This window comes from Littorina saxatilis, linkage group LG9 (genome assembly GCF_037325665.1).
Source record: "Littorina saxatilis isolate snail1 linkage group LG9, US_GU_Lsax_2.0, whole genome shotgun sequence".
Classification (NCBI taxonomy): domain Eukaryota; kingdom Metazoa; phylum Mollusca; class Gastropoda; order Littorinimorpha; family Littorinidae; genus Littorina; species Littorina saxatilis.
The window spans coordinates 42,166,352-42,189,070 of NC_090253.1; the positions used below are offsets into that span (position 1 = coordinate 42,166,352).

At 41.8% G+C, this 22,719-nt stretch overlaps 3 protein-coding genes across 4 annotated transcripts; 2 read left to right on the forward strand and 1 right to left on the reverse strand.

Annotated features, from left to right (window-relative positions):
- Window positions 1–3,625: 3,625 nt before the first annotated feature.
- On the forward strand, window positions 3,626–12,474 carry LOC138977426 (G protein-activated inward rectifier potassium channel 3-like). 2 transcript variants are annotated; one of them, XM_070350310.1, is made up of 7 exons: window positions 3,626–3,730; window positions 5,664–5,832; window positions 7,280–7,642; window positions 8,122–8,262; window positions 9,491–9,604; window positions 10,171–10,344; window positions 11,507–12,474. In XM_070350310.1, exons 2-7 carry the CDS (start codon window positions 5,683–5,685, stop codon window positions 11,840–11,842), a joined length of 1,278 nt encoding a protein of 425 aa, XP_070206411.1. In that variant the 5' UTR covers window positions 3,626–3,730; window positions 5,664–5,682; the 3' UTR covers window positions 11,843–12,474. The 2 variants fall into 2 exon arrangements, with proteins under 2 accessions (XP_070206411.1, XP_070206412.1); XM_070350311.1 differs by having other exon boundaries at window positions 3,653–3,730; window positions 5,672–5,832.
- A 464-nt stretch (window positions 12,475–12,938) lies between these two features.
- LOC138976140 (uncharacterized) lies at window positions 12,939–17,287 on the reverse strand. The gene is made up of 4 exons (XM_070348966.1): window positions 17,061–17,287; window positions 16,496–16,556; window positions 15,793–15,936; window positions 12,939–14,101 (listed from the first exon to the last, which is right to left on the reverse strand). The coding sequence occupies exons 1-4, from the start codon at window positions 17,162–17,164 to the stop codon at window positions 13,850–13,852; spliced, it is 561 nt and encodes a 186-aa protein (XP_070205067.1). The 5' UTR covers window positions 17,165–17,287; the 3' UTR covers window positions 12,939–13,849.
- A 400-nt stretch (window positions 17,288–17,687) lies between these two features.
- LOC138976142 (uncharacterized) lies at window positions 17,688–22,096 on the forward strand. Its single transcript, XM_070348970.1, has 4 exons — window positions 17,688–17,871; window positions 19,105–19,162; window positions 19,531–19,636; window positions 20,439–22,096. The coding sequence occupies exons 1-4, from the start codon at window positions 17,819–17,821 to the stop codon at window positions 20,750–20,752; spliced, it is 531 nt and encodes a 176-aa protein (XP_070205071.1). The 5' UTR covers window positions 17,688–17,818; the 3' UTR covers window positions 20,753–22,096.
- Window positions 22,097–22,719: the final 623 nt, after the last annotated feature.

Here is a 22,719-nt window from a genome sequence, read left to right on the forward strand (position 1 = left end):
GGGGGGGGGGGGGGTTGATGACGGTAGCAGACGATAAGCTTGAAATCCGTAACTAACGGTACATAACTGTAGGTGGGATCAGCAAAGCGTGAGAAAGTCATCTGTCTTATGGAGACGGGTCATTTGTCTCAACGAGAGAGGCATCATGACGATACGTCAGCCTGAGGCGACAGTGACGTTCCCTCGGCATAGCCTCCAATAGTGCCCTATCATCATTACGCTGACTGGGGTAAAGCGACTGCATGTTCTTATTTTGTTTTTCTTCTTCAAGCTTTAATTTTAAATTCATGTTCAAATTTTAAAAGTGACTTTGTTTGATTGAAATCTGTCAACCGAAACGGAAGAAAAAAAAGCACAGAAAAATTAAAACAACACAACTGAAAATACCAATGCCCCGTTTTAATCAGTAAACTTAGTGAGAACACCTACCGACAGATGTAAAAAGTAAGGTCTTGTTTGATGGTACAGCGTTGAACGCTGAAGCAGAAGAAGACGGTTCCATGTAACAGGTCCTTGAAGTATAGGCAGCATTGTCTATATTTACCAGAAAATAAGAAGAGATACGTGACAGAACAAGAAGTAAGAGGTACAGAAACCTTTCGAAGAAAATAAGAAGAGATACGTGACAGAACAAGAAGTAAGAGGTACAGAAACCTTTCGAAGAAAACAAGAAAGGCAAAAATTGATAAGAAAAAAAAAAGATTATTTTTTTTATTATTTCTTTTACAGAAGAACCAGAAGTAAAACAAAACGAAAAAAACATGTTTTGGAACAAAAAAATCCTTTGTTCTCATTTTCGAAGTCTTTCTGTCTACGGTTGCATTTGAGAAGGCAGCGACACCTTTGTCGAGGCTGTCACGCTGACCAGCACAGCGTCACACTACACGCCAGACGAACGGAACACTTGACTACGACAGTACCCCGCGCGGGTTAGGTCCCATATTGGTTGGGACGAGAAAGAATTTACCCGATGCTCCCCAGCATGTCGTAAGAGGCGACTAACGGATTCTGTTTCTCCTTTTACCCTTGTTAAGTGTTTCTTGTATAAAATATAGTCAATTTTTGTAAAGATTTTAGTCAAGCAGTATGTAAGAAATGTTAAGTCCTTTGTACTGGAAACTTGCATTCTCCCAGTAAGGTAATATATTGTACTACGTTGCAAGCCCCTGGAGCAACAATTGACAGATGGCTCTATCCCATCTCCCCCCCCCCCCCCCCCCCCCCCTTCTCCCGTCGCGATATAACCTTCGTGGTTGAAAACGACGTTAAACACCAAATAAAGAAAGAAAGAAAGACTACGACAGTTGACAGTACCATGATCAAAGATCCACAATTGCAAATTATGTAAGTAAACAGTTTCTAGCCTGTGCCGATAGGGATGTACACAGTAGATTACAAAAAATATGTCGATTATTTTTTTTTTCCACAAAGGGGGCGGAACATTTTGTGCAGGCTTAGGCTTACATCACAAAAATGAACATGGAATTGAACGCAGCGATTTATACATTTAGATACCTTTCAAGCTCGATTTTATTTGCTTGTTTGATTATTTATTTTGTTCAGAAGAGCTTTTTTAAAAAAAAATTTTAATTACATTTTTGTACCAGGAATCGGAGTCATACAAAACCACAGATATATTATCTAATTGTAGTTATCGTGTGCTTGTGACGAAACTACATAAACATCACCAGCACAGCACAATATCTCGATAATCTTGAATGATAGACTACCTCTCCCATGAAGCAAGCACTTGTGTTTCGTTGTGTGTGTGTGTGTGTGTGTGTGTGTGTGTGTGTGTGTTTTAGTTAATGGAGTTGTTCAGAACGTTTTGTGTGTGTATGTGTGTGTGTGTGTGTGTGTGTGTATGTGTTTTAGTTAATGGAGTTGTTCAGAACGTTTTGTGTGTGTGTGTGTGTGTGTGTGTGTGTTATAGTTAATGGAGTTGTTCAGAACGTTTTGTGTGTGTGTGTGTGTGTGTGTGTGTGTGTGTGTTTTAGTTAATGGAGTTGTTCATTTAAGGAAAAGTTTGTCTCCAGCTCATTTCCTGGTACGTCTGAACTATGGACTTTAATGTTGCTGAACTAAGGGCAGATGAATGATTATTGTATAGTACTCCTTTGGGTTCGGCATTTTTGTGTGTGTGTGTGTGTGTGTGTGTATGTGTGTGTGTGTGTGTGTGTGTGTGTGTGTGTGTGTGTGTGCGAGAATACGTTACGGCGTGCGTGCGTGCGTGCGTCCATGTGTGTGCGCGCGTTTAGCGTGCGTTTGTGCGTACGTGTTTTGTGCGTGAGTGTGTTTGTGTGTGTGTGTGTGTGTGTATGTGTATGTGTGTGTGTGTGTATGTGTGTGTGTGTCAGTGTGTGTATGTGTGTGTGTGTGTGTGCGTGCATGTGTGCGTGCACGTTTGTGCGTGCAGGTGTGAGTGTGTACGTGCATGCATGCGTGTGCGAATGCATGCCTTTGTGTGTGTGTATGTGTGTGTACGCGCGCGCAGTCAGACAGACTAACAGACACAGAGAAAACATAGACAGATGGGGATGAGGGTAACGGGGGAGCACATTGGGATGGACTGTCAGCAGATATAACAAGAAATTCCTCCGAGGTAGGAAAAACACCCCCGTCCTTACCATTCTCACTGCCACCAACTGAGAAGGTTATTTCCCTTTGACCATTAATATGTCCCTCTATAAGTCCTTGTATAATTTTAATCCACCAATAACTCCCTAACCGTGTGTTTGACTGGTCCCAATTTTTGTAAGGACCGTCTCAGGAATGTATAGAACCTGTTCACCAAGTTTGGTGACGATCGGTCCGTTCATTCTTGAGATCTATATGCGAACACAAACAAACAAACAAACACATCGACCGAATCCTATACACACCCCTATACCGGGGGTGTAAATATGCCTTCAAAATAATTCCTCGTTATTTGTATCACACTAAAAAGGTGTGGGACAGAAACCACAAAAGAAAGCAAACCTGTCAGTCTTCCTCCGACTGTGACGCAGAAGGAATCGTCAATACTCACCGCTCACACTTGACAGGAGGGCTTGTGCATGTCAGATTACCCCCAAAACGAGAGAAAACTTGAGACTGAATGAGAGCCGCGGGGTGCACAAGGGAGGGGGGGGGATATTGAGACTGTAAGAGAAGACCATAGATGGAGCACGCACGCACAAACGGATCTATTTGCAAAATGTTATATAGATATGGGTGTGGTGGACAATGGCCTTGTTTCGATGACAAATTGACGTATTGAGACGGGAGGGTAAGTGATGGAGAGGATGATCACACGAGACGGGGGGGGGGGGGGGGGGGGAGTATTAAGACTGTAAGAGAGGAACATAGATGGAGCACGCACGCACAAACGCATCTATTGGCAAAATGTTACATAGATATGGGTGTGGACAATGACTTGTTCCGATGACAAATAGATGTATTGAGAAGGGAGGGCAAGTGATGGAGAGGATGATCACACGGGAGTGGGGCTGGAGGGGGGGGGGGGTGGTTGAGGAGGGGTGAGGGGGGGGGGGGTAGTGATTATGAAGCAGAGGAGAGTGGGGAAGAGGGGCACGGCAAGGAGGATGGGAAATTTGCTGTCACGTGTAACATTGTGTTCTCTGTGGAAGAACTGACAAGCAAGCAACTGGAGAAAGAAGCGGCCGGCCAGAGGTTGCTGTTCGAACGATCTTGTCCACTGCCATCCATATTTCTGACAAGAAATCCACAAGTAAGTGTTGAATTTTTTTCTGACATTTGTTTGGATGTGTATTATATTTGTCTGCTTTACATTTTGTAAGTGCAAAGTCTGTTACGTGAAACAAAAGAAACTACTATTGACTATAAGTTTGCAGGTGATACCCGCTGAAACTATTCATCATTGGTACTATTCACCAAGCTTGCGGTATCCGAAAAGAAAACTGCTTTTTTTTGTTCCTTCAAAGAGCTTGATATTTCAAGTTGTTTTATCTCGAGAGCAGCCCCTCGTCTTATCTCTAAGGGCTCGATATTTATCATTTGTAAACTTGATTAGGCCTACATTTTGGTTCGATAAAGTGTTTCATTTCTTTTATAGTGCACAACTTCTTGTGATTTTTGTTGTTGGTCATCTGTGTTTTGTTTACCAACACTGGAATTCTCTTTCCTATTGCTGTTTACAAAACCAGAAAGGGCTTACAAAGTGGACAATTATTATCAGTATAAATATTACAATAGAAAACGTTACAATTTACTAATCAAAATGTGCCATTTCCTAGTCAATATGTTTGCTGTATAGCAGATTCGAACAAAAGTGGACAAATTGTTACTACATTAAGGCGATGTGACGCACTAAAATCACCAAAATTAAACTTGGAGAATACATGGAATAATTTGTTTTCTGGGTAGTTATTGAAGTGACTTATGAAAAGAAATGAAAAATATGTGAATACTACAGGACATAGACGGCTGTTGCTATAGAAACTGGCTTAAACAGCGCCATACTGGATTTCTAGGAAACGGTTTTACAGCAACATCATACATCAGAAATGCTTAGTATTTGGCACAATGATACACATGACTTTTATCTACAATCATATAGAACGATTTTTTGAGAAAAGACTACAGTTGAATTTATATTATTTTTTTGAAATAAGGATTAATCAATATGCGGTTAGAAATTCATTAATCCTTATTACAAACATTAATATAAATTCAACTGTAGTCTTTAGTAAAAATATCGTTCTATATGATTGTAGATAAAAGTCATGTGTATCTTTGTGCCAAATATCATGCATTTCTGATGTATGATGTTGCTGTAAAACCGTTTCCTAGAAATCCAATATGGCGGCTGTTTCCATAGCAACGGCGATCTGTGTCCATTAATATTTACAAATGTTTCATTCATTGTTATAAGTCACTTCAATAACTACCAAGAAAACTAGGTTGTTCCATGTATTCTCCAAGTTTAATTTTAGTGCCACACATCGCCTTAAACTTGCTATGTTAAGAACAAAAAGAAATGGTCAGAGTAAATGGACATTTTAGCAGAAATAGTTAGTAGTGTATGTATCACAGTGCCAAACTATGTATTACCTTTTAACAAAAATGCCAAAAGAAAACGATCTCAAATTTACATCTTCCATTTTCATTAGTTTATTATCCCCCATTGCTGGGAAATTTGGGTCACTGCAAAGTTGGTGTTATTCTCTTCGTGGCAATGTTTATTTCAACTATTGTTCATGACCACAAAGCTTCTGTAACACCGACACTGAGGAAAAACCCCACTGTAATATTGAGGTTTCATGGAGAGAATTCAAGACACAAATTAATCAAGATGGCGGCGGATAGAGAGAAAGTAGGTCACACGTTGTTCGTGCTTGCTGACCCAAATACTTCTGCAACACTAAACACATTAATACACAGAACAACGTTCTAACAAAATGTGTTGCACGTTCACACATAACAAAAATGAAGCAAAACAAAATCTCGGACTTATTGAAGATTACGCCAAAAAAGTACCCAAATAATTCCGAGTCTGCAACGGTTTTACAATTCACCTTTACATAGTGACCACCTGTCTATAACGACCACTTTTAGTCGGTCCCTTGCGTGGTCGTCATGGACAAGTTCCACTGTAATTGCACAGAATAAAACTCTTACATCGCTCGTTGTTTCACTTTCAGAAATTCAGACAGACTCAAGATGGCGGCACAGGGAGAGGAAGTTGGTCAGACGCTGTTCATGTTTGCCGAGCAAGAACCTCGAGCCAAGAAAAGCCGGTGGCGCCGCATGGTGGCGTATGTTAAAAACAAAACGAGTTGTGAAAAAGATGATCCAGAACTGAGAAGAAAGGTGAGGCTACCGTCTGATTTATACTTTGGGGGGTAAAACGATGATAGTCATGGCAGGCCACGGAAGAGGTGATAAGAATAGGTTTTGCATTAGGAAGATCTGAATAACAAAATGACTGTGGTGAGATGAACAAAGTTGAAATTTGTCCTTGTATCGGTGAGTACAGAATTCTTTTGTTTTTCAACATTTTTAGCAAGATGTTTTATTAAAAGACCGATAGGCCAGTGCCTAATTATGAACCACCACTGACCAGTTTCACGTGCACCACGCTGTAACAACACCACGTTGTACTACCTGGTACTTATGAAAAGTAAAACTTACTGACAGTCAATTCCACAAACTGTATGCGTGTTAAGACCTCTGCTCTCTTTCTATCTATCTATCTATCTATCTATCTATCTATCTATCTATCTATCTATCTATCTATCTATCTATCTATCTATCTATCTATCTACCTATCTATCTATCTATATAATCATCTATCTCTCTATCTATCTCTCTATCTATCTACCTATCTATATATCTACCTACCTACCTACCTACCTATCTTTCTACCTACCTACCTACCTACATACCTATCTATCTATCTACCTACATACCTACCTACCTATCTACCAATATAGCTATCGATCTATCTGTCTACCTACCTACCTACCTATTTATCTACCTACCTACCTATTTATCTACCTACATACCTACCAATGTATCTACCTATCTATCTTCCTACCTACCAATGTATCAATTTATCTACCAACTAGATGATTACCCGCTTCGCCGGGTACCGGCTTCGCCGGGAAGAAGTAGAGCCGAATCTCCCTTCCTTCGTGTGGCGTCATTCGCGTACGGTGCGCCACTCACCCGTCTTAGCCGGGTACCCGGCTTCGCTGGGTGAGTGGCGCACCGTACGCCGGCTTCGCCGGGTGAGTGGCGCACCGTACGCGATTGACGCCACACGAAGGAAGGGAGATAAACGCGCAAAACACTGGAGGAGATAAGGAAGAGTTACTGGGAATGGATGTACAGAAAAACCATAAAACCAAAATCGGTTCAGCGCTGCGCGCTGAGAGCACGTGTTAAAAATTTTCATCGACCAGATTGTGTCCGGGGTCTACCTGAATATGCCCACCAAATTTGAAGCAGATCCATCGAGAACTTTGGCCGTGCATCGCAAACACACAGGCAGACAGACACACACAAGCCGTATATAGATATAGATACCTACCTACCAATGTACCTACCTACCTACCTACCTACCTACCTACCTACCTACCTACCTACCTACCTACCTACCTACCAATGTACCTACCTACCTACCTACCTACCTATCTACCTACCCACCTACCTACTAATCTATCTATATATCTATCTATCTATCTACCTACCAATGTACCTACCTACCTACCTACATGTCCCTATAACTCTATCATTATAATGATGTTGTCCGCAGGCCTTGGTGACGAAGACTGGCTATTATCGAGTGCACACAACGGGGCTGTCGGAACACAAACGTCGCTTCCTGGCCGACATCTACATCTCGCTCATCGACATGCCCTGGCGCTATGCCATCGCCATTCTCTTCAACGCTTTCCTCTTCACCTTCCTCTTCTTCGCGGTTCTCTGGTGGCTCATAGGGCACACCAACGGCGACTTCGAGAACTACGGCAACGCCAATCACACGGCTTGTCTGATGGGCATTCAGGGATTTGCGGGCTCCATTTTGTTCTCCATTGAAACGCAGACGACCATTGGTTACGGGTTTGCCTACCCCAATGCTAACTGCGCGGGTACTTTGCCGCTCGTTTATTTGCAGGTATGTATTGATGAACAAGCAGACGTACTGACACATGCAGTGTGATGTGTACATACATATAGTATGCATACAGACAGACAGACAGACAGGCACTCAGAAACACAGACACTCACACAGGCAGACGGGCGTACACGCAACGGTTCTCACAGTCACGCTCGCACACACACAAACGCCCGCACGTATTCACTTTGTGCAGTACAATATAAGAAAATTGTATTAACTCATATTGGGCTTAAAATTTTAGTGAGAGTACATTCGGTTTGTAACGAAGCTGATCCTTTGACTAAGTCACATCACTGCCATGCAGTAAGACCAAGAGCATAAGCTTCACTGTGTTTTACTAAAACCTATGTCTGCCAAGCCAAAGAAATAAACTTTGAGAACAGCAGTAGAGGGTACTTATGGTTTTAAGTATAGCAGTCACTGTGTTGAAAGCGTCGATTCTCATTCGTTGTGAACAACTCTTTGTCTTTTTTCAGGTGGTGATTGGTTTCTTCTTGGAAACACTGATGCTGGGCTTCATCTTTGTCAAAGTGGCGCGACCCAAGTACAGAGCCCAGACACTGCTCTTCTCCAGACACGCTGTGGTCTGTCTGGAAAACGGTGAGCCTTGCTTACAGGTAAGGCTTCGTTAGTAACTGTTATTCCCAAGAAATACAATACTCATTTTAGCATACAAAGAGCTAGTTTCCACTCTAAGTCATGGCAAGAACTACAAAGTTGTCAGCTACAAATGTTCATTGTTTTACCGTTTCACGTCAGGGCAATTTCGTGTGTCTAGCAGGTACTTGTCAATGTTCAACTGGCCTGGCCTGTTCAAATTCAGCGATTAACAATGACTTGCCAATATATAACACGCTCCGAGTGTGTGATAATGAATCAAATCAGCGCATTTTGACATACATTTGGAGGGCCTTGTTCGAGCCTCAATTCGTTATTGTTGTGTTACTAGGATTAGAAGTAGTCTTTACGTTGTATCCGCCCCAAATCCTAAGTAGACTTAATATAAAGTGTTCAAACGTTTTAAAACAGTTTATTGATGGAAACGCTCCTTTTAAAGCTGTATGTGTCTGGCCTAGCATTAGTTGACTATACACCCCGTGGAGGTTGTGCATCATGGCACAGCAACAAGAAGTTCTCTGAGTGAGTTCAGATGCGTGTAACCACCAAAACTTCAGAAATGTATGGGCAACAAGACAAAATCCAACATGCGTTGTGAAATGTTAACTTCAGAAATGTATGGGCAACAAGACAAAATCCAACATCCGTTGTGAAATGTTAACTTCAGAAATGTATGGGCAACAAGACAAAATCCAACATCCGTTGTGAAATGTTAACTTCAGAAATGTATGGGCAACAAGACAAAATCCAACATCCGTTGTGAAATGTTAACTTCAGAAATGTATGGGCAACAAGACAAAATCCAACATCCGTTGTGAAATGTTAACTTCAGAAATGTATGGGCAACAAGACAAAATCCAACATCCGTTGTGAAATGTTAACTTCAGAAATGTATGGGCAACAAGACAAAATCCAACATCCGTTGTGAAATGTTAACTTCAGAAATGTATGGGCAACAAGACAAAATCCAACATCCGTTGTGAAATGTTAACTTCAGAAATGTATGGGCAACAAGACAAAATCCAACATCCGTTGTGAAATGTTAACTTCAGAAATGTATGAGCGACAAGACAAAATCCAACATCCGTTGTGAAATGTTAACTTCAGAAATATATGGGCAACAAGACAAAATCCAACATCCGTTGTGAAATGTTAACTTCAGAAATGTATGGGCAACAAGACAAAATCCAACATCCGTTGTGAAATGTTGATGGAATGGTGTTTCAGGTGCGTGTGGGCGACCTAAGGAAGTCTCACCTTCTTGATGCCTCCATCACCGCCATGGTGATCAGAAGACACTCCACACCAGAGGGCGCTTACTACCCGCTCTGGCAGACTGAGGTCTGTATTGATAGTACTCTAGCTGATGTAGTTTCCATTCTGCTGTGTGTGTGTGTGTGTGTGTGTGTGTGTGTGTTTGTTTGTATGCGTGTGTGTGTGTGTTTGTTTATGTGTGTGTGTGTGTGTGTGTGTGTGTGAGTGTGTGTGTGTGTATGTTATGCAGAGAATTGAAAAGAATTGAATTGAGCTGAATTGAATTGAATTGAATTGAATTAAACTTTATTTTACAAGGTTAAGATTTCTAGGCCTTTTCTTACAATCTGTCCTTGAGAGAGAGAGAGAGAGAGAGAGAGAGAGAGAGAGAGAGAGAGAGAGAGAGAGAGAGAGACAGGGAGACAGAGAGACAGAGAGAGAGAGAGAGAAATAGAGAGAGAGAGATAGAAAAACAGAGAGAGCGAGAGACAGAGAGAGAGCGAGAGACAGAGACAGAGAGAGACACACACAGAGAAACAGAGAGACACACACACACACACACACACACACACACACACACACACACACACACACACACACACACAGCCACAAGAACAACAGTCGTTGTTGACACCCTCGCATCATGACTACAGGTGGAGTTTGAAGCGAACGGAATGGGGGACAAGCTCATTCTGATGTGGCCTGTCATCCTGACTCACCGTATCACCCCCGACTCCCCGCTCTACGACATGAGGCCCGCTGACCTGTCCGCACAGAAGTTGGAGATCATCCTCTTCCTCACCGGCACAGTGGAGTCCACTGGAGAGGTCAGTTTTTGTTTGGGCTTGTCTGATTTAAAGGCCCACTCATACCTGTCAAGCTCTTGTGGACTCTCACCATAAGATTTTGCTCACAAAACCATAAGTTTGGACCAAAAAGCATAAGACAACGTGCAAAACTGCAGAAGTCGTTAGATTAATCACCACAAGAACTAAATAGTTACATGCACACATACACACACAAAAACAAGAAATCAGCCTTATTTCACACATAATAAAAAACAACTTTTCTCAATACTGAACTGCACTGTTTTATGTAATTTTGAAATGCAAAGGATGTTTAAATGTAAATTGTACCGAGAATCACCTAAATTGTACAAAGACGGCACACGTCCAACCAGTCACACACCCCTGACAAAAATTTTACCAGCATGCACAAAAACACCACATGATAGTAAAGGCACAAGACAAGTGTGTTTTAACAACATTCATTCATTGAGCACAGTGATTCAATCATGAATGGAAACCCCCATCACAATGTGCAAAAGAGAACATTGATCAGTTACCGCGAGATTTTGTAGCTGTTTCTTTGTTCTCGGACGAACCTTTGCGATCTTTTTTTTATTTGACCAAATTGTTTTGTAAAAACCGTAAGATCTTCGGCTTACGCCGTAAGACTTGAAAAACATCAAAATTCCGTAAGAATTGCGCGAAAAACGTAAGACTTGACAGGTATGCCCACTCCACCTCAGTTCGCCTCACTGTCCCAGTTCTGGTTAGGCTTTTACATGGGATAAGACCATCCCTCCACTTGGTCACATACCAAAATTCAACACCGTGACTGCTTGATGTGGTGAGTTTAAATTTGTTGATGAATTAATTTCCGAAAAAGGTGTCTTTTACGAAATTGTTTCTTACAAATAAATACCACTGTGCGCAAAGAGCCCCCAGGCTGTTCATTTTTGCCAAGGTCAAAGGCATTCTACTACTTCTGCTGAGGTCAAGGTTATGATATGACATCTGAAGTGATCTCTCTCTGTCAATGTCTCTTCCTCTGACTGTCTGTCTGTCTGTCTCTTATTCTCTCTGTCTCTCCCGATAGCAGTGTCAAACTACACCTCAGGCATGGAGCAGCAATTCTAAAGCCATGGTCAAGGTCATTTCATGACCTCAACGGTAACATTTCCTTTCTTTTTCTTTCGACCTACAGGTGTGCCAAGCCCGTACGTCATACGTGCCCCGTGAGATCCTGTGGGGTCACCGCTTTGAGCGAATCGAGGAGTACGATCTCTCTCACGGCCGTTGGCACGTGGACTTCACCAGCTTCGATGACGTCGTCTACTGTCAGAACCTGCGTCACAGCGCGCGCGAGCTCGCCAAGTTCAAGGCCGAAGGAGGCAGCAAGGACGACGGGAAAGGTGACGAGGAGGACAGAAGTGACAAGGTCAAGGGTGCGACCGGAGGGGCGAAGGTGAAGATCGAGAAAACGATCACGGATAACGAGTACTATCAGAGAGCGATGAGGTTGTTCAAAGATAAGAAATGAACTGACTGAAAAGTGTTTTGTAAGACATAAAGATTAGGTTTTTGAGTCTAGATGTAACATCTCTTCAAGGGAATAGGATGTGATGGTATTTCATCAATATCAACTGTTTTTTAATGCTGAATTTCTGATATGAAATGGGGGTCGGTCGGATACGGAAGTACATAATGAGGATGCATGTCTGTGGTGGAGTGGGGTGGGGGTTACTATATAGAATTGGTCACGTACACCGTGCTAATTTAGGACAGTTCATTTCAAATCACATTTCTTGTAGGTAATGGCATGTTTGGTTCTTAAACTTATTTATTTCATTTTTGCTTATAATGGAACTCATCGAGAATTCGTCGTACACTTTCATTTGAAATCTGTCTGTGCGATTTCTGAGCTAATGAAAATGTACTTTCTGTGTAACTGTTATAAATTCTTGTCGACGTATTTTCACGGTTGCATCTGGAAAAATGTGCTTATCTTGTCAGTCAGACTGAAAACTAATTTTACGAAAGAAAGAGAGAGAGAGAGAGAGAGAGAGAGAGAGAGAGAGAGAGAGAGAGAGAGAGAGAGAGAGTGTGTGTTTCGGGTGTGAGTGATGTACAGATCGTCACTGACTGTCTAATATGACTTTTTTTCTTTCTATTTTCTTTTCCAATTTGAATGGGGGGGGGGGGGGGGGTGGTAGGCGGGGGGATTAGGGTGAGAGGGAAGTGTCTGGAATGTATTAGGGTCAGAATGACAGATTTTTCCTCTTCTTGGTTTTGTAGTTGTGCATGACACGGCTTTTGCAAAGTTGTACAAGTTTGTGAAAATTGGTGTGAGTTTCCGATGTGTGCTGATGCTGTTGTGAAAATAAAATCGTCTGTCCTTACGAAGAGTGATGTGTTCTTCAAGTTTAGTTCATTTATAAGGTAGGAACACAAACACACACGCTCGCACGCACACACACACACACACGCACGCAAGCACGCACACATACACACACACTCACGCACACACACACACACACACACACACACACACACACACACACATAATACACACACGCACGTTATTATTATATCCGTTTCATTGCACAGCTCTTTAAAGTTTCTCACAAACAAATCAGAACAGATGAAAAGTTTGTTTTATTTAGTTCTTCTTATGTAAACGTTTACAAACCTGGGATTTAGCACCATTAGCTTAGATAGCGTTTTTAGACTTGCAAAATGGTGCATTTGCATTTTAGAATAGGTGTAACAAAAACAACAGACATCGAGTCCATTCGAGATATGTTACTGTCTGGCCAAAACGAAAGCTTGCAAGAGCGCTGCGCGGCTTAACAGGTCAGTAAAAAGTTTAAAATGTATCTGCAGTGCTAAAACCTACAATCTCTGACACACTGTGCAAATTTAAGCGCACAGCTCATAAGTACCTGGGGCAAAGTAGAATCTTGTGTCTTCAATAGCATTTCGTAAATTTAAAGTGCCTGACAGTTACAAGTGAGAAAACAGTTTTGAAAGCATTTTAACTGCAAGATACCTGGGGCAAACAGAGTCTCGTGTCTTCCGCAATAGCATCTCGCGTCTTTAGAGTGCCTGACAAGTTACAAGTGAAAAAACAGTTTTGAAAGCATCTTAACTGCAAGGTACAATATATAACTGCACACAACCCAGTTGTGCCAAATCTATGCTGTCACGGTAAAACAAAATAAATTCACACACACATGATATGAACGCACCAACAATTGTCATGCACAGATTGCTAATACGACGAAGTAGGACAGTCTTACTGTTTGTTCACCAGTTCAAGCAGAAACATGAAATTTACAACAAACATTGATGGCGCAGATAAGTAAAGGAGAATGGAGAAATGAGAAGTGTTTTTTTGGTGGAAGGGAGGGGTGTCAATGGAGAGAGGGGAGGGGGGGGGGGAGAGAAGGGACAAACAGACACATAATCATGTAAACTACTTCCAAAAGATCGAAAATGGAAGGAATTTTACAGATTGCATAAATTTACATAAATTTGCATATTTCCTCTAATAATAGTCCTCGAAGGGCATGTTGCCATGGCGATTGTGTTGATGATTCAGGCCGTACACCTCCTTCCTCAGCATAGGACCGTAGACAGAATACACAGGTCTGCGATAGGAAGAGGTCATCATGTTGGAGTAGGGGTAGAGGTTCTGGTCACGGTACCACAGACGCTGGATGGCGCGGGCACGGGTTGTTTCTGTGTGTGGACGCCCCGTTGTCATGAACTTGTCATGGTCCACTGGCCAGTCTTTGCCCTGGGATGAGAGAAATACAATGGAACCCCCCGTTTAAGACCCCCCGTTTAAGACCCCCCCGTTTAAGACCCCCCTATTTAGGACTCCCTCCCTTTTAATTAAGATCTAGATTTCTCAGACTTTCTGTCCAGAACCTCTGTCTTCTTCTTCTTTTCGATCGCCGATCACACTTGGAGTCCAGATCTTGAGATATAATTAGTGGTCCTCTGCAGCGCAGCCACTGGCCCGTACAGCTTGTTGTGCAGGGACTCCGGCAATGGCCAGATTTCCTCTCTCAGCACCTGGTGGTTCCTGCAGTCTCGTAGGATGTGGGCCGTGTTCTGCTCTGCTTCTCCACAAGAACACATGGGGGAGGGCACAACATGCAGCTTCTTGTGGAGATGCTGGTTAAGTCTGTTCTTCTTCTTCTTCTTCTTCTTCTGCGTTCGTGGGCTGAAACTCCCACGTACACTCGTGGTTTTTTTTGCACGAGTGGAATTTTACGTGTATGACCGTTTTTTACCCCGCCATTTAGGCAGCCATACGCCGTTTTCGGAGGAAGCATGCTGGGTATTTTCGTGTTTCTATAACCCACCGAACTCTGACATGGATTACAGGATCTTTTTCGTTGCGCACTTGGTCTTGTGCTTGCGTGTACACACGGGGGGGTGTTCGGACACCGAGTCTGCACACAAAGTTGACTCTGAGAAAAATAAATCTCTCGCCGAACGTGGGGACGAACTCACGCTGACAGCGGTCAACTGGATACATCCCCGCCCCGTTAAGTCTGTTCAGAAGAACCTCTGTAAATTTAACCCCATTTCAAGACACGCTCAGATATTTGGAGGTCTTAAAAGGGGGGTTCCACTGTGGCTCCAAATTTGCTTATTAGAATTTGATGAACAGCGAGACATGTTGAAACTAATCAGCGGGTTCACTGAGCGGCACATGTGTTTCAAAGCCTTACGGTTTCAAATATTCTTTGTAGGATTTGCGCCATATAAGTATTGTCATTATTGTATTATTTGTAAGACATTGTCTTTACTGCAGATTTTGTTTTGTTTTGTTTTGTTTCACAGACACCTCCATTCTTAGACACTCCAACAACGTAAACTATTTCGGAGTTGTTAGAACAGAAGCTCAAGCTGTAATACTGACACGCTTCTGTTTCAAAATTTGCTTCACTTCAAATATCTTATTTGAGCTACAGACACTAAACGCGAATTTCAACCAGATTTTTACACACACAAGATCTGAAATATGTTCACATCATCAGGGCTATCTTTTTATTTTACCTCTTTGGTCCTTTAACTTCAAATATCGTATTTGAGCTAGAGACTAAACTCGAATTTCAACCAGACTTTTACACACATCATCAGGGCTATCTTTTTATTTTACCTCTTTGGTCCTTTAACTTCAAATATCGTATTTGAGCTGGAGACTAAACTCGAATTTCAACCAGACTTTTACACACACAAAATCTAAAATATCATGTTCAAATCACCAAGACTATTTTTTACCTCTTTGGTCCCTTAACTTCAAATATCGAATTTCAACCAGACTTTTACACACACAAAATCTGAAATATGTTCAAATCATCAAGGCTATTTTTGGGGGGCCTCTGGTCCCTTAACTTCAAATATCGAATTTCAACCAAACTTTTACACACACAAAATCTGAAATATGTTCAAGTCATCAAGACTATTGTTTACCTCTTTGGTCCACTTGGGGTGGGCAGAAGTACCAGGCCGGAACATCCAAGGTCTGGAGCAGGGCTCACGTCTGTCAGCTATTTTGGGGAGCTCCTCCTCCTTTCTGATTGGTGGAGCCCAGTCGTACCACTTGTCTGTCCAGTTCTGTCAGTGCACGTGACAAATGTTGTGATTGTAAGTCAAACCAGACCAAATAAACAACACCGAAGTAAGAGGCATGAGTTCTGGCAAAAAGTATGAATGTTCATCGTTTCCTGTATGGCCTTAATCGAAAGTTGAATTACTGTTATCACCCCTTCAGTGTCACACAAAACTGCATGGGTCTGTACTGTATATAAGTCGGCTGTTAACATTAAGTTCCTTGTACTCAACGGCCAATGAAATAATCTGTCAAAAATTATCCTGAGATTTTATGTTCGCTTTGTATAAATACTTACAAAGTTGCACAACTGCACTTGTTTGTACAGTGGAACCCCCCTTTTAAGACCTCCAAATATCTGAGAAAATCAGGTCTTCAAACACGAGGGAGTCTTAAAAGGGGGGTTCCACTGTACTGAAGCCCGGGTTTTTTTTCAAAGAGAAGTAAACTCAAACATGTGTACATGTGTCCACATATAAACATGTATGTGTATTCTATATATCACTCTCTCGCTTTAGAAAACAGCCTACAGGAAGACGGACAGACAGACACACGTGCTCATACCTGGTAGGTATCCCGACCAAATGGTTTCATTGGCTGTGTGTAATGCTCTGGTTCCTGCCGCCTGTCAGAATTCGTAAAAAAAAGTATGTTATTGGTCAGCATGTCAGCACACACACACACACCACACACACACACACACACGTGCGCGCGCGCACACACACACACAAACACACACACACACACGCGCACACACGCGCACACACACACGCACACACACACACACACACACACACACACACAACAACACACACACACACACACACACATGCGCACATACACATGCGCGCAACCACAACCACACACACACACACACGCGCGCGCACTCACGCGGCGTATGTCCGGCTCACCAAAAAAAAAGAGAGAGAGAGAGAGAGAGAGAGAGAGAGAGAGAGACAGACAGAGAGAGACAGAGAGAGACAGACAGACAGACAGACACGGCTGAGACAGACAGAGACACAGAGACAGACATTCAGACAGACAGACAGAGACAAAGACAGAGAGAGACAGAGGCAGAGAGGGGCAGAGACAGAGCGGACTGAGGGACGGAGAGAGAATATCCACTCACCTGAACATAGTTTGAGAGGCGGGATATGTCGGCACTGTGGGAGGATAATTTGTCCAGTATGGGTACATGGTCTGAGACCGTTTGGAAAACAAAGTATCGGCCATGATGATGTTTTCTGAGCTGAAACCCTTCCCGGATCAATCTCAGAAAAGTAAACACAACAGAGAAACAGTCACACACCAACACTTGGCTCCCCCTTCTCCAGACTAGTCAGTGTGAGTTACTCCCCTTGTTGTCGTCTGCTACGGACTTTTTGGTTGAATTTCTCCCTTATTCATCATTAGACAGGCTAACAACTGCTTGAATACAAAGTCATGCTGTTTATTTATAATAAAAGAAACAACTGTAGAATTTATAAGGATGTGCATAGCTGTGTTTGAGTGAAAATAGTTGAGTGAAATCATGTACGCGATCCAGATTTTTGTCGAACCCGCTAACGACAGTCGTCATGGCGAAGTAAACAATATGCAAAGCCACCCATATCAATGAAAATAAATGATGCAAAACACAAAGGAAATACTTTGCAGAATATCTTCATTAATTTTCATTAAACAAAAGAAAATGCACAATATGATAAATTTGTCACGAATGGCGTTTCTGCTTTATTCTTCGTGCGTATTAGACACATAAGCGGCCCTTCTTCGGGTGCAGTGGTACAGACGAGGAACTGTTAGTGTGCAGATTGTAACTTTGGGGGGAGAATAGTGCTTTCTACTGGTGAATTATTTGCCGTCAAGAGAAATAATCAGACCTTAAGTATGGCAGCTGCTCAGCAGTTCTTGTCTACGCCAGCAAAGTTGCCCAAATTATGGTGAGTTTGAAGTGTTTAATCGTGATGATTGTTTTCTTCTTCATCTGATGTATGTTTACCTTTCGTATCACCACCACAGTTAAACGATTAGATATGGTAAAACTACCAACAGAGCAATGATATCTTGTGTACACATGCTTTTAATTCGGGACAGTGTGTGATTTAATCATGTACAGTGTATCGGGTTAATTTGAGGTGTTTTATCTTGTGGGCAGATCTGCTTCTATAGGTCAGTGTGTGGGTGTTTTCTTGTAACATCCACCATCACCTTTTTGATGTTTCTGATGTTTAACTAGCCTCATATTCATTTAAATGTTTCATTGTCACAGTGTGTATGTACAGAAATTGTATTTACATGTAGTTGTGACCTGATAATAGCGGGCTATATTTTCAGTTTTTATATTTTATAGTTTTAGTTATTGTTGTTGTTATCATTATTATTTCATGCACAGTGGAACTATATTTTAAGACCTAAAAACAAAATCTGAGACTATCAGGTCTTAAAATGGAGGGAGTCTTAAAATGGAGGGGGTCTTAAAATGGAGGGATCTTCAAATGGAGGGGTCTTCAAAAGGAGGGGTCTTCAAAAGGAGGGAGTCTTAAAATGGAGGGGGTCTTAAAATGGAGGGGGTGGGGTCTTCAAATGGAGGGGGGTCTTCAAATGGAGGGGGTCTTCAAATGGAGGGGGGTCTTCAAATGGAAGGGGGGGTCTTCAAATGGAGGGGGGATCTTCAAATGGAGGGGGTCTTCAAATGGAGGGGGTCTTCAAATGGAGGGGGTCTTCAAATGGAGGGGGTCTTCAAATGGAGGAGGTCTTCAAATGGAGGGGGTCTTCAAATGGAGGGGGTCTTCAAATGGAGGAGGTCTTCAAATGGAGGGGGTCTTCAAATGGAGGGGGTCTTCAAATGGAGGAGGTCTTCAAATGGAGGGGGTCTTCAAATGGAGGGGGTCTTCAAATGGAGGAGGTCTTCAAATGGAGGGGGTCTTCAAATGGAGGGGGTCTTCAAATGGATTCAAATGGAGGGGGTCTTCAAATGGAGGGGGTCTTAAAATGGAGGGGGTCTTAAAATGCCAGTAAAAATGAACAGAGTTTATTAACAGAAAATCTTTAAAAGTAACATCTTAAAAGGGCAGAAAGTCTTAAATTGGGAGATCTTAAAAGGGGGGTTCCACGGTACTATAATTATTAGAGTGTGGATGAGTAAATACTTTTGTCGTTGTTTTCACTTGCAGGCAGCCGAAGCTTCACGAGTGGAAGACCTACCACTGCAGTTCCCCTGATGTTGCTCGTGTGAGTTGGTCATAGCTTTCCTAATGTCAAGATTGTTTGAAAGCATCTGTTTGAATGCAAATTAACTTGCTTTCTGATGCACATGAATCATTCTATGTAAAAGACAGGTGAATGGCTTGCTTCCTCATTGTGTGCGTGTGCGTATGTGCCTGCATGTGTGTGTGTTTGTTTTGTAAGCAGAAATTTATGAACATACTAGCATGCTCACTCCGCAATATGTGTCTACAGTAAGTCCTTCCCTTGAAAGTTCTAATTTTTTAAGATTGTTCGCTTCTTCCTCACTTTCAAACAGCTCAGTCAAACCCTGAGTTCAACTTTTGATATGAGAATGCCAGCTTTTTGATGCCCTTTTCACACAAATCATGCAGGAGGGCTGGAGGAAGTGGAGCTCCGAGCACCCTGACTGGTATGCATGGCGTGGCACTTCCAGGCATCCGGACTGGCACAACCGTCGGGTGGATACCATCAGAAGAGGTCAGAAACCTCTGTGTGTTTTTTTTTTGGGGGGGAGGGGTGTGTGTTTGTTTGTGTGTTTTGTGTGTGTGTTTGTGTGTTTTTGTGTGTGTGTTTGTGTGTGTGTTGGGGAGGTGGGGGGATTGTACAAGAAAATGAATTGGTGCTTCACTGATATACCATCTAAAGGTGCTAGAAAATGTCTTTGAGGCTTCAGCAGACATAAAGTAAAAGAGTGATTGCGTTCACTCTCTTTTCGGCCCGTTTAGCCTCAAATTATTTGGGCAAAGTCGATTTTGCAAAGTCTACTTCATGGGGCTGGCTGCTGGAAGCTTTGGCACTATAACACAGCCATTCAAATGTGAAGTGAGGAATTTTGTAAGTGATGCTGTCTCAAGCAGCTTGTGTCTGGTACAGTGATACCCCCCCCCCCCCCCCCCCCCGTTTAATACCTAAACAAATCTGAGAAAATGAAGTCTTAAAAAGGAGGGAGTCTTAGAATGGGGGTAAATTTACAGAGGTTATGAACAGGAAGTCTGAAAACACAAGGTCTTAAATTGGGGGGAGTATTACATTTGGGGGTCTTAAAAGGGGGGTTCCACTGTATCACATGTTCCAAATAGCTTCACTCTTAGGCTCGAGTGAGTGATCTCTCTTTTATAGCATCTCTGGTCTTACACTGCATTTGCTTGACCACTTTCACCCATCCACAGACTTAAAAAGTAAACAAAACTTTAGAGATACACACGTCTTTTCTCGGGGCATCCGTTCATTTGTGAACACAAGAGAGCCTTCAATGTTTTCTCTGTGGACTGTTTTGCAGTGGACTACAAGAACATCAACTGGCACTACGAGCAGCCGTCCAAACCGACCAGCCGAACGCACGACGCGTTCACTCCGTACCAGAACGACGTCATCATGAAAGAAACGCTGCCAGCAATGTCACACAACAAAGGCTACAAGGGGAGCTTCAGTTACCCCAAACCCTTTCCCCAGGAGGTCCTCACGCCCAAATGGGGACTGTACAACCCACCGCACTACCAGGAACCCCTCCGCGTTGACCACTACCCCCCGGTCAAGTACAACGGGTATGGGGATGATAAGGGTTTCGCTGGTCAGCCTAGGTACTGCTTCTGAGGGAAATGGATGTTGGGTGTTTTAGTTTAGGTCATCTGTATGTAGTTTTAGTCAGTGAAAATGGAATACTGTGCTATGTCAATACATGTATAATTCTGACAGAAACTGTTAATGATAATGAAGAATAAGAATATTTTGTCCTGCAGGCAATATAAGGCCTCTTAAGGACAGGTGATAATAATAATGAGGATATTTATATGGCGGAAATCCTAACAGTTCTATTTGCGCCTCACAAGAACATACATAAATATATTATTCTGTACTCAATCCTTTTGGTCTGTTGCTTTTCTTTCACCGACTGTGCAATTCTATGTGACAATGTTGAAGGGAACACATATGTACTGGAAAATTGGTGAACATTGCGATTGTTCAAAAAACTTTTCGATTTTTTCTGGAGACAAAATTCTGACAGAATTTTATTCACTGTTCACCAAGAAGGTCTACTTTATGAAAATATGTACTGGAGCATTGAAATTTACTATAAAAATTTTTTTTTTAAAAACCTGTCAAAAGAGAAACCATAACTTTACACAAAGGCACAGGTCTTTGGAGGCTTCAATAATTAAGTCATGTGGAACATAGAATTTGGAACTGATTTATATTTATGAATTCTTTTTTTTCTCTCTCATATTCTCTTTTTTAAAATTTATTTTTGTTTTGTTTGCAAAACATTTTCCTTCTCTTGCTTATAAGTGAGTTTAAAGAAGTGCGGTTGACAATTTGTGCCAAACCACAGCAGAGTATGTACATCACTTCTGTCATTTTGTTATTGACATCATCTTCATTTCAACAGGACAGCATTATGCATCTGACTCAAAAGCACAGTGCAAAGGATTTACTATAATTATTGTACTTGCCTTTTTTTCATGTTCATAGCACCTTTGCTTTAACTAAGAGCCTTCTTGTACTGGATGCTCTTAAGTTCCATTTCATTTGATATACATTAATTTTGCTTAGTTACAATGTTGTGAGAATTCCTGAAGTTGATTGTATTTCTCTGTCTTGTACAGCAACATGATTTACTGTATCCATGTACAACAGTTATAAATGAAAACTACAAATTGATTTGATGGAATTATTATACTGTCGCCTTCCCGTATGGAGGCCTCTTTCCCAACTCTTATCTCTGATTTGTTAGAAGAAAAACATCATTTGAGCTGTGACTGTGATATCTACACATTCAAGTCATTGTACCAATTGATTGTATACCATCAATTATTAAATTTTCTTTTTCTTGATTATTGGTGTATAGACAATAATGTACATAAACTGATTTGCCATCAAAGGCAAAATCTGAAGAATAAAAGCTGATGCTGCTTTCTTGCGGTATATCATGAAAATGTCTTCACGTTGTTCATAGTTTTTTTTATGAGATTATTTTGTGCTCTGATTACACGTGATAAAAATAGGACACCTATAATTGTTCTATTTTGCTCTTGTTGCTTTTGTCCACCTACATCTGTGTAAATTAATTCTTTCTTTCTTTATTTGGTGTTTAACGTCGTTTTCAACCACGAAGGTTATATCGCGACGGGGAAAGGGGGGAGATGGGATAGAGCCACTTGTCAATTGTTTCTTGTTCACAAAAGCACTAATCAAAAATTTGCTCCAGGGGCTTGCAACGTAGTACAATGTATTACCTTACTGGGAGAATGCAAGTTTCCAGTACAAAGGACTTAACATTTCTTACATACTGCTTGACTAAAATCTTCACAAAAATTGACTATATTCTATACAAAAAACACTTAACAAGGGTAAAAAGAGAAACAGAATCCGTTAGTCGCCTCTTACGACATGCTGGGGAGCATCGGGTAAATTCTTCCCCCTAACCCGCGGGGGGTATCTGTGTAAATTACAAACCACATTGTAATACAAGTACATGTAGTATTATCAGAACACACACACACATAATTATACACACACACACACACACTCTCACACACCCAATATTGCATACACACACACAC

What these genes read in the sequence shown, in the direction of transcription:
- LOC138977426 (XM_070350310.1), top strand. Translation starts at nt 5,683, where the DNA reads ATGGCGGCACAGGGAGAGGAAGTTGGTCAGACGCTGTTCATGTTTGCC. An exon ending in ACGGTGAGCCTTGCTTACAG is followed by an intron (nt 8,263 to 9,490) that starts GTAAGGCTTCGT and finishes ATGGTGTTTCAG; the next exon opens with GTGCGTGTGGGCGACCTAAG. An exon ending in CAGTGGAGTCCACTGGAGAG is followed by an intron (nt 10,345 to 11,506) that starts GTCAGTTTTTGT and finishes TTCGACCTACAG; the next exon opens with GTGTGCCAAGCCCGTACGTC.
- LOC138976140 (XM_070348966.1), bottom strand. Translation starts at nt 17,164, where the DNA reads ATGGCCGATACTTTGTTTTCCAAACGGTCTCAGACCATGTACCCATAC. An exon ending in GCCTCTCAAACTATGTTCAG is followed by an intron (nt 16,557 to 17,060) that starts GTGAGTGGATAT and finishes GAATTCTGACAG; the next exon opens with GCGGCAGGAACCAGAGCATT. An exon ending in ACCCCAAGTGGACCAAAGAG is followed by an intron (nt 14,102 to 15,792) that starts GTAAACAATAGT and finishes CTCTCATCCCAG; the next exon opens with GGCAAAGACTGGCCAGTGGA.
- LOC138976142 (XM_070348970.1), top strand. Translation starts at nt 17,819, where the DNA reads ATGGCAGCTGCTCAGCAGTTCTTGTCTACGCCAGCAAAGTTGCCCAAA. An exon ending in GCAAAGTTGCCCAAATTATG is followed by an intron (nt 17,872 to 19,104) that starts GTGAGTTTGAAG and finishes TTTCACTTGCAG; the next exon opens with GCAGCCGAAGCTTCACGAGT. An exon ending in GTTCCCCTGATGTTGCTCGT is followed by an intron (nt 19,163 to 19,530) that starts GTGAGTTGGTCA and finishes CAAATCATGCAG; the next exon opens with GAGGGCTGGAGGAAGTGGAG.